At 34.4% G+C, this 10,290-nt stretch overlaps 1 protein-coding gene and 1 long non-coding RNA gene across 3 annotated transcripts; one reads left to right on the top strand and one right to left on the bottom strand.

Moving 5' to 3' along the window:
* The first annotated feature begins 2,181 nt into the window (after positions 1–2,181).
* Positions 2,182–8,475, top strand: LOC110895737. 2 transcript variants are annotated; one of them, XR_002567340.2, is made up of 3 exons: positions 2,182–2,321; positions 3,790–3,839; positions 8,203–8,475. It is a non-coding gene; the product is annotated as an uncharacterized LOC110895737 (long non-coding RNA). The 2 variants fall into 2 exon arrangements; XR_002567341.2 differs by having other exon boundaries at positions 2,187–2,321; positions 8,228–8,475.
* On the bottom strand, positions 4,350–6,309 carry LOC110895736 (homeobox-leucine zipper protein ATHB-40). Its single transcript, XM_022143089.2, has 3 exons — positions 6,151–6,309; positions 5,741–6,051; positions 4,350–4,702 (listed from the first exon to the last, which is right to left on the bottom strand). The coding sequence occupies exons 1-3, from the start codon at positions 6,236–6,238 to the stop codon at positions 4,481–4,483; spliced, it is 621 nt and encodes a 206-aa protein (XP_021998781.1). The 5' UTR covers positions 6,239–6,309; the 3' UTR covers positions 4,350–4,480.
* Positions 8,476–10,290: the final 1,815 nt, after the last annotated feature.

Genomic DNA, 10,290 nt, shown 5'->3' with positions numbered 1-10,290 from the left:
CTTTGATCATATTTGCTTTATGCAGTAGCAATTGATCTATGAAGGACTGGAGAGGCGAAAGATCGGTTTTTTCAGCATTATTCCTATCGGCACCAAAGCTGCCAAGGTATAGACCCACATTTAAAACATTCTCAAACTTACATTGCTTCATTTATTACAATTTAGCAGTGTTTTGTTTAAAAAAAAGACCAAGTTCTTATCAAATGGTTATAAAACACAACCTAAATAGGTTTGAGTGAAGAGTCAAAAAGTCACTCTTCAACTTTTAACATAAACAAAGTGAGTCAGTTGAAATAGGGTTTGTATACTAATAGTTTTTCATCCATATTTATAAACCTTTTGTAAATAAATAATGCACTAAGTGTGATAATTAAAGACAATATTATCACATTAATAACATGCATTTAGGAGTTTTATGCACAGTTATGATGAACCACAACTCAAATGGGGTTGAGTACCAGGTGAAAACGTTAAACAAGTCCTCTTAACACAACTTTTATTAAATAACCGGTGCAACAAAGATTATTATTATTACAATAATAGTTGTAATTAACTACCTATTTGATCCGTTTGAGATAAGAGACAAATCACATGGTTTAGCGACTCATCTTTTGCTTATTCTAGCATCTTTCAATTTAGGAAAACCAAGATTGTAAAACATATTTCATTCCTGTTCTTTGTAGGTTATCTAGAAAGTTTTGCTAGCCCTCAATGGCACATTGAACCAAATCGCCTTCCGTGTGACAACCATGGATGTCTCGGACTTGACCATGAGAATTGAAAGGTCGTCTACTTATGACTAGGACAAGGCCGCCACAAGCAACTTTTGAAGGTTTGTAAAATGAAAATAATCAAATTATCTTTTATCCGTCATATAAGGTTTAATGTCGTCGGGAAAGGTAATTTGATGAAGGTTATACGAAGCCACTAGGTATTGTTTCTCGAATGGTTGGTCTGCTATGGTTCGTGATGTTGGTCTGGAGGATAAAGATGTTATTGTTTTCCATGTTGTTGATGCTCAGATGCCAAAGTTCACTCATTTTAAGGCTGATTGTCTTTCCGGTGTTAAAAACAAGTTTTTTGTAGAGATGTTATTTCCCGAGAACGGTAACTTGGTAATTTATACCTTACTACTTAGGATGAAGAACCAACTGACCTCTTTATTGACGATTGCATTTATTCTTTATTTAGTGGTTGCCGAAAGAGTTTATGAACAGGTATTTCAAAACCGACACTTTGGACGATAACTTTACAATTCGTTTTGGAGGTACATACATGTGGAATGTCAAAGTGAATAGGCTCTGGGGATCGAACTACTTCATTCAAGATTTCTCACAAATCAACAAAGAACTTCATCTCGTATCAGGTGATGTAATCGTTTTTGAGTTGGTTGCGAGACGTATTTTCAACATTCTGGTTTTCCGTCCTAATGGAATATAGTCTGTTGTTCCCGAGGTTGCCAATAGTGTTGGTGTTGAAGAAGAGGAAGACACATAACAAATGGATGTTAGTGAAGATTTGTTATTAGACGGCGAAAATCAAGACATGGAAGATGACATTGTAGACGTTGAACATGGTGTCCATCTTTTCGTTTTGTAAGTTTTTCATACTCTAAATGCTTTATTTTAATATTATGTAACGCTTTGAAGTTTGTATTTTGTTTATTAGTTTTTTAATTTGTTTATTTTATCGGACTGTAATGCAGCGGTTCCCAAAGGCATTTGCAGCAAATGTAGATATATCTGTCCTTGATGAGATGGTAGTTCAAACTGAAGACGGGTTTTCAATGACACTAGAGATCCGGCAAGAAACGGCACGTTGGAAAATGCTGCAGGCTGGGTTGGAAAATGGAGCTCAGTTTTTGCTGCGATATTATAGGGATCAAAACACCTTGCGAATTCTTAATCCAAACCCCTAGGTGGTGTATCTATTGACAGATAGCGTCAGAAGTAAACAACTAATATCGTTACCAAGCATGTCGTATGTGTGGTAACAGTTTTGGAACAATTATTACTATATATGTTTTGTTTACAAAAACTTAATGTGTTACGAACATTATGTCGATGTACTTTTGGGACGTGCTCAAGTGTCTCAAAATATTAGGTTTAACAATCAAAGTTTAACGGTTCTACGTTTAAATTATTTTATGTGTTTAGTTGGTGTTTAGCCACCCGCGAAAGTCGCGGCTAGTATACACAATAACACAATGCATTCAAGGAAGCGGGAAAATAGGCTAACACATTCAAAATTCAGCCTCCTGCAAATTCCCCCAATTTCTAGGGTTTCCGTTACGAATTCACTGGCATTTCAACGAGCTTCAGGTTCGTCACTACTTGTATTATATATAGTTATTGACACAGTGATTAAGTTTTTCATTAGATTGCTCGTTACTCACTGTACCACCTGCTGATACACATTTGATTATGTGATTTGTTGTCATTCAGGCTGTTGAAATAGCTATTTATCGCCACTATTTGGTTTATCATCATCATTTTCATGCATCTAGTTGTCATTACCGATCACATGTTTAAGTTTTGTTATTTGGAAATTTATTATGAACCACTGCAGCAATTGTGCTTAGCCTTTAGAAGTGTTTTGTTATAATTATTCTTGATCTTATCATTATGATGATGATGATGCCTGTGATAATAACAAGATACTGCTGTCATTTTCCTTTGCTTTTAGTGGGAATAGGACATGAAATTCCATATAATTAAGGGAAAATTACATAAATGTCACTTTACCCCAAACAAGTTACCTACTCTTTGACTAATTTAGTTATATAATCTAACTGCTTGACCGTCTAACGGCTACTTATAAGAAAATTGATGCAACCCTTGTCCAAGAAACGGAAATCGCGCTTTTATGGACTTCTTGGTGAAAATCATGCCTTTTTGGCACTTACCAGTGAAATTTACGCTGCTACACATGGATGTCGTGTGTCCATCTAAACTCTTCCAAAATAGTGGTGTCAAATAGCGGAACCGCTATTATCGGTGCTATTGACCATTAGTTTGGTTGTCTGGGTTGATGCGGACTCTGAGGAAGGCTTACGATTATATCATTTTTCAAATATTGGCAATTTGGCACTTTCGAGTTTTGACTTTTGATATTACTATTAATATTATATGCGTTTTACGTTTTATATATGTGTATATATATAAATTATGCATGTTATAAAATTACCGATATCTCATCGTGATAACGTACAAGCTACATCTCTAATATCGGCCCTTGGCTGCTATTTGCTTTTGGACCGCTATAACTGCATAAGGGGTCCATTCACGCTTTTATGGCACTTATCATGCTTTTTTCCTTGCGAAAGTTAGTGGCCAAGGGTGAAAACCAGCCAAATGATGCCATGTGTCCACAAGAATCATGTTTTTTTGGGACTTCCCGGCAACCAAATAATGGATTATCGAGGTTTTGGTCAAATGATTATGTACTTAAAAGTCAAACGAATAGTTGGGTAAAGTTTTCTGTTAAAATGGCCATTTATTAGAATTTCCCTAGGCTGCTTTTCCTCATCATTACAAATGCATGCAATCACCCTTTTAGTTATCTGAATCTGTTAGTGTACAAATTTACCTGCAAAAGCTTCAGCTTTTATGGCTTAACTAATTGTTGTGGACCATTTTTCAAGTACAGCAATTTCATTATTGGTCTTCTTGATATTTACTAAATATTGTTCATTATACTTTCTGTTATTCCTATCATGTAATCATTTTACTAATTTTCTTGTTTCTGTTTGTTTATCCTCATGACCCGACCATCAACATATGACGGTAGGATGTTGATCAATGCTCTCATCTCAGATTGTTCAATATATGATAAAACAGGTTAGTTGTTGTCATAACTTTACATTTTTGTACCTGCTTTAGAGAAGCTACTTTTGTTGATCTATTGGGGGTTAACTGTTTATTAGTGGTTTTGGGTCCCATCTTGAAGTCTAGGTGTCAACTTGGGATAGCTTGAACATGACATTTAATCTTGCGAAAATCACGAATAAATCGACTTCTAAATTTATCAACTTAACCATTTTATATCTTTAATAAAAGATAAGCGAATCATTATTAGACACGTGGACCATTTTTGTGTTGAACTTAGTCACTTTTGTGCTGATTAGACATTGATGTTGACGTCCACTACTTTTGCGCCCATAACACATTGACACGTGTGATAAGTTAAACATATTATTTCTTAAACCTCTAGATCATCATTACTTCTTAGGGTCATTGACATTAGTATTGTTAACAATAGAATGACCATATTGCCCCCATGCAATCGAATTTGAAGAAAAGATTGTTCATGACAACCTAGCCACTAGTGTTTTCCATATAGTCAAAGGATTATTAAGTAAATAAAAGCACCATGATCATTAACCAGAAAGCAAGGACAAAAGATGTACATTAGATGTTACTATCTACAAGACTAGATTACTAAATTATTTAATTACATAATAATAATAATCCCTAATTAATTAGATATTAAGCCAATCCAATCCTCCATGTATATAGCTACTTTCCTGAAAATAAAATGCATCTTCAAATCCTTCCATCCCAAATTGTCCGAACAACGGTGGCTCTGTCGGCTCCATAGAGAAGGATGAACTAGGGCTTGTGCTCGATATCCCTTCAGACCGCTCCACTAGCCGGTTTATTTCTTTTTCCGCTTCAGCGAGTCGTTCCTTAAGTTTTAAAACCTGTACAAACAAACACACCATGATCAGGTTTTGGTATATCAACACTATAAATAAAAGATTAAAAGGTATCTAAGTTTAATCTAATTTATTTAATTTTGTCTTTGAAAGATGGTGTAATCAACGTGGAAGATGAAGGCCCACGTGGAGAGATGTGTCATGTGCTAGTCCACCAAAAATACTGTCAACATCCTAAAAAAACAATATGGATCAACACTTGTGTGGTAATAGTACATATTCTGCTGGACCAATGGGATTTTAGTCTCCTTATTCTTGTCAAAATCACATGATGTTTCTTGAGCCTTGAGTCCATGCACTTCCAATTTTTTGGATTAAAAAAATACTTTATTTTCCTAAACACAATATACTTGGGCCACTTGGCAACTGCTCATTTATCATCTAGCATTTACCATTATATTTTTCTATATATTTTTACAACTCCATTCAAAAACAACTTATATTAAAAACAATTTTAGGATAAATAACTTCACTAAATATCAAAGGGGGCTTGTAGGGTAACGGTAATAGGGTATTTAGTACAGGCGTCTCTCGTCAAGTGATTAACGGTTTTAGTCTCATGGTGAACACTAGTATCAGTAGATTTAGAGGTGTATGAATTAGTTGTTCTAATAATAATAACCTCATCAAATGAATAATTTTTTTTTGGGGTTTCAAAACTGTTTTTAGTTTTTACCCTCACGATAAATAGATAAATTGATTATTTTTCTGGTTATTCAATGTATTCATTTATTGAGGTTATGTAAAAATATATACTTGGAAAACAATCTTTTATTTCATAGTTTTCTATTTTTGTTGAATATTGTTCTGGTTATCCAATGTATTCATTTATTGAAGTTATGATGTATATAAAATAAAACATGTAAATATATATACTTGGAAAACAGTCTTTTATTATTTCATAGTTTTATTGGCATGTGACATACCAATAAATATAGAAACACAAACTGATTGAAGTAACAAATATAGGGTAAGTATCTATATTTTTTGTTGAAACTATTTGGATAATAGAAAGAAGGGTACCTCTGTTTCAAGTCTGCATTTTTCAACAACAGTTGAATCATGCTCAGTCTTAAGCTTGGAATATTCTTCTTCCATCTTCTTGCTCTTCCATCGAGCCCGTCGGTTCTGAAACCACACCGCAACTTGGCGTGGGTCAAGCCCAAGTTCAGCCGCAATCCGGTCCTTCCTTTCAGACTCCAGTTTATGCTCATCTCCAAAGTTTTGTTCAAGCATACTCACTTGTTCATCACTCAGCTTCCTTTTTCTAAACCCACTGCTATTAGCAACTGTTTTGTTCTTCTTTCGTCTTCTTCGCGGTTTCACAACTTCCCCTAAACAGAATCGAATCATGATCAAACACCAAAGTTTAATAACACAAATGTGTAAATAATGATCAAAACTGCATATATTATTTTTAAATAGTTTCAAACCTTGTTGTGGTATGAGTTGGTCATATATCCCAGGATAGTATTGGGAGAGAAGAACCATTTGATCATCAACCTGAGTTTGGGTTGTCATCTTTCTCAACACTTGGCAGGCAGAGGTGTTCTTGTTTGGTGAAACAAGTGGATGTCTTAAGGTGGGTACCTTAAGGGAGACTTTATTTATAAAGGTGGAGTGGAGACTAAGGACGACTCAGTTACTTTATTTACAATGCAATGCCTATATTGCCCCTGCTGCTTTATAAAACTTTCCTGTTCTACCCTTTAATCCTCCATGAGTTTTGAACCTTTTGGTCTAATGCAAACTAGTTTAAGTTTCTCGTGTTGCGGGGGCCGGGGCGGAGGCGTAAAACCGTGATAAGTAGCAACCGAACAATGACCAAACTCGGAAAACGTAAAAAAAAAAAAAAAACGAATTAATAACAACTCACGTGACGTAAAAAGTAGACAAAGTTGAATTTATACCTACATATTCCAAAATCAAGAGGGTAAAAGAAAACTTGAGGGACCAAATGTGACCACCAAACACAGTACTGAGTAGCAACCAAACAACGACCAAATCCAAAAAAAAAAAAAAACGTAAAATAAAAACTAATGAAATAACTAAACCCGTTTAGCTTTTGTGGCAAGATTATAAAAAAACTAAAATTTTGTTACAGAATTGTAAAATCCCTAAAGTTTACTATAAAAAAAAGACAAAAGAGTTGTTACTAGTTGTCTAGTCATTAACATTAACATTGTTTAAAACTAATATATACAGAGAATTGCAAAGTTACAAAAGTGACATGGGTCTGTCTATTTTAATCTTTGAGGCTAATAGATTTGACCAAATCACTGTTAGAATTTCATAAATACTGATTGGTCTTAAAACACTTAATGTTTGGAGTTGTTGGTGTCAAGATCATTCACACTCCACTTAATAATGATATTAATTAAGTCATCTACATGATTTGCTTTGATCTTTGAAGCTGTCCACAAATGGTTTCTTTCCCATTTATGTTCATTTTATTTTAATGATTTAATCACCTTACTTTTTTTTTTTTCCAATGTTTATCCAAGAAATTTGGGGGGAGTCATGTCTGATAAAAACTTGACCTTCATGACCAAAATTAAAATTTCCCAGATTATGTAATAGTGGGCAGGGGTTCGGGATCCCAAACCTGAGCACCTTAAAGTCAGTAAACAAATACATTTTATATACTTATATATTTATTTTTCATATATCTATTTTTTATTTATTTATCCATGTTTATTCCCATTTCTGTGGTGCATGCGTGCTTAGGAAAGTCACTCCTAGCTCTTGGAGGAGAATTGCATGGAAACCCATAGCAACTTAAAATATACCATTGGTTACTAGTTACGTGACATATGCTCTTACATCATCACATGTGACGATGGATAAAAAGTAAAAAAAAAAAAAACACTAGAATTATTATAGGATGTTTCAGCTTTCTTGTTTAATCTCTTTCATAAATTATAACAAGAGCATTTTTGAATAATAAAGACTAATTTCAACATAGGTAGTCGAAGGCGCTAAGCACATTTCAGGCACATAAGACGCTTAAAAAGCGAGGACTTCTTTAAGCAAGGCTCGTAATATAAACCAGTGTTGTAAGAATTGTTATGCGATAGTCGGGCGGTGGGGTACTGACTAGTGATTAATCGGATTGAGATTTTTATATGTAATTTTTAGTTAAATACACACACACACACACACACACACTTTTATATGTAGTTTTTTAAAATAGACATGTTTTAACCCCTCATTGACCAATTTATAAAGTATTTGGAAGGAATTTATAATGTTTGGTTGAAATTTGGCCAGCGTTTGGCCAGAATAGGACCGTTATTGACCGCCTAGCGATTAATCGGTGAACCTCCGATTAGTGATTTATCGGCGACTAATCGGAGACTAGTCAGGATTTTTAAAACCGTGATATAAACAAACCACTTCTTTTTGGGGTTTTAGACATATTTTACGCTTGTTTAGGCCGGTTTCAAGCCATTTTTCTAAGTTTCAGACTTGTTTTAACTGTTCAGACCGGAATTTGGCTGAATTTTGTAGAATTTGGTGGTGGCACCTTGATGGCTGCAGCCTGCAACGTGGTATGGCTGTGCTGGTCTGCGTCTAGGCGAGCGCCTTGTGCGCCTTTTGATTACTATGATTTCAGCAACAAATTATTGAATTGAAAGCAACACGGTTATAGGTACTTGTAACTAAAGCAATAGAATTTATATTTGCTCTTGGAAAATTTGTTTTGTTTTTTAAATGACAAGTCATTCCAAATAATTTATTTATTTATTTCGGTTAAACCGACCTGTTTGTTGGTTGGATATAATAAAATGTCACGTCATTGTCTTACTTAAGCTAAGCTTGATAGTTTATATACAATCCACCAAACTCAAAAAGCATTGATCTTTATGAACTCATGAGTGCCAGCCATTGTATCTTGAGCACAAAACAAGATGGGACTGACTTGGAGTACTATCAAAGTGGAAATACGTGTAGAACTTTTGGGCACTTACTTGAGGAAATTTTGTATATGGATAAGAAAACCTTCCCTACATTATCTTTTAGCTTTCTACCTTGAGTTTAGATGTCTCAAGTCTTAACACATCATAGATAAAAAGTTGTAGGATTAGGACCCACATGTTTTGCACACTAGCTTTTTTTGTTCACTTCAAAGCACTACAAGATTAAGATAAATTATTCTTCTCATTTTGATGATTTTTTTAACGTATTGGAAATTAACCTATGATGATAAGGGTTAGTTTTTTAGTTGGATTCCAAATCTAGGTTAGTTGTTATCTAAGATAGCGACTTTAGGTTCTTGGAGTGCAAATATGACTAGATCAGATAAGTGTCGTGCTGTTGAGGTCGCTATCTCACATCACGACATCACTTATCAAAACTTCAATCTTACTAGATATATAAAGTGAAGTGGGCATATGACATAGCGACTTCAACTCTAAAGTTATTATCTTAAATAGCGATAACTCAGCTGAAAAAACCACCAATTTACCTTCATACGTTTTTAGAAAAGCCAAATTGAAAAAAAAAACATTTTAATAGTAAGATAAGATTTTGGTGGTAAATCTTGAATGTGTCATCAATTTGTTAAACCAACGTATTCTAAAGTTGGGGGAGCAAGAACATTTATTGGTTCTTGAACTTCATCAGGTGGCTTTCAAAGTGTTTTTTGATTGGCCAATCAAGTGGCTCCGCTGACCCACTAATTTTAACATCTTGTATAAAATATCTTCGGATGTGATATATTTCTCTATTATTATTTTTCTTACACTATGTTCCAGAGTTTACTAATGGAAGGAAAGGAAAGGAAAACAGAAAGAAAGTAAAAATATTTTGTGTTCCAGAGTTTCATTTAAGGAAGGAAAAGAAAGGAAAATAAAACATGTCGTGTTCTCGAGTTTCATTTAAGGAAGGAAATGACAGGAAAACTAGGCTAAATTCTTTAATTTTTCTTTCCTTCCGATTTGAGAGGAAGCGGTGGGAAAGTCATCTTTTTTTTTTCCTTTCACATCCTTTCCTTTCTCACTTTTGCTTTCTTTTCTTATCCCTCGTTAAGTTAACTCGGGAACAAAGCGTTAATATAGCTCCCTAGTTTTTTTTTTCTCTAGATCAGCAACAAACCGTTACAAGACCAAAATTTCGATATTGTAACGTATGTAAAATCTACTATAATTTAACCTAGGTAATTTGCTGTTGGAATCTCAACATATTTATGATAAAAATGTCGTCATTTTGATTTTTCTCTGTGAGGTATGAATAAAGACATGTTTTCAAGCCATAGGGGGGTGGTGGGGTTTGTTGTTGTTGTACTGGCATATGCACATGGGGGGCATCCAAAAATCTTAAACCTGGCTTGGACACGCGTCAACACCCTAAAGACCCCAAAACCATACCTTTCTGGGACCACATTTTTTATCCATCTACATCCTTCCACCTAACACATTCTTCCACTTAAAAATCTATACATACCATCTACTCTCCACCCAAATACATTCTTCCACTTAAAAATCTTAAAAGGGGTGTAATTTTCGTATACACAAGACGATTATATTATTTTTTTATATACCATCTGTTTTAGGCACGCCTCAGCTTAGACA

Source organism: Helianthus annuus, chromosome 12 (assembly GCF_002127325.2).
Source record: "Helianthus annuus cultivar XRQ/B chromosome 12, HanXRQr2.0-SUNRISE, whole genome shotgun sequence".
NCBI classification, from domain to species: domain Eukaryota; kingdom Viridiplantae; phylum Streptophyta; class Magnoliopsida; order Asterales; family Asteraceae; genus Helianthus; species Helianthus annuus.
The sequence above is the reverse complement of the archived record's forward strand: the minus strand, read 5'-3'. Positions and strand labels throughout refer to the sequence as shown.

Excerpts from the sequence above, each read along its gene's own strand:
- LOC110895736 (XM_022143089.2), bottom strand. The coding sequence starts at position 6,238 with ATGACAACCCAAACTCAGGTTGATGATCAAATGGTTCTTCTCTCCCAA. Across the intron at positions 6,052-6,150 it reads CCAACTCATACCACAACAAG|GGGAAGTTGTGAAACCGCGA; the intron begins GTTTGAAACTAT and ends GATTCTGTTTAG. Across the intron at positions 4,703-5,740 it reads AATGCAGACTTGAAACAGAG|GTTTTAAAACTTAAGGAACG; the intron begins GTACCCTTCTTT and ends TTGTTTGTACAG.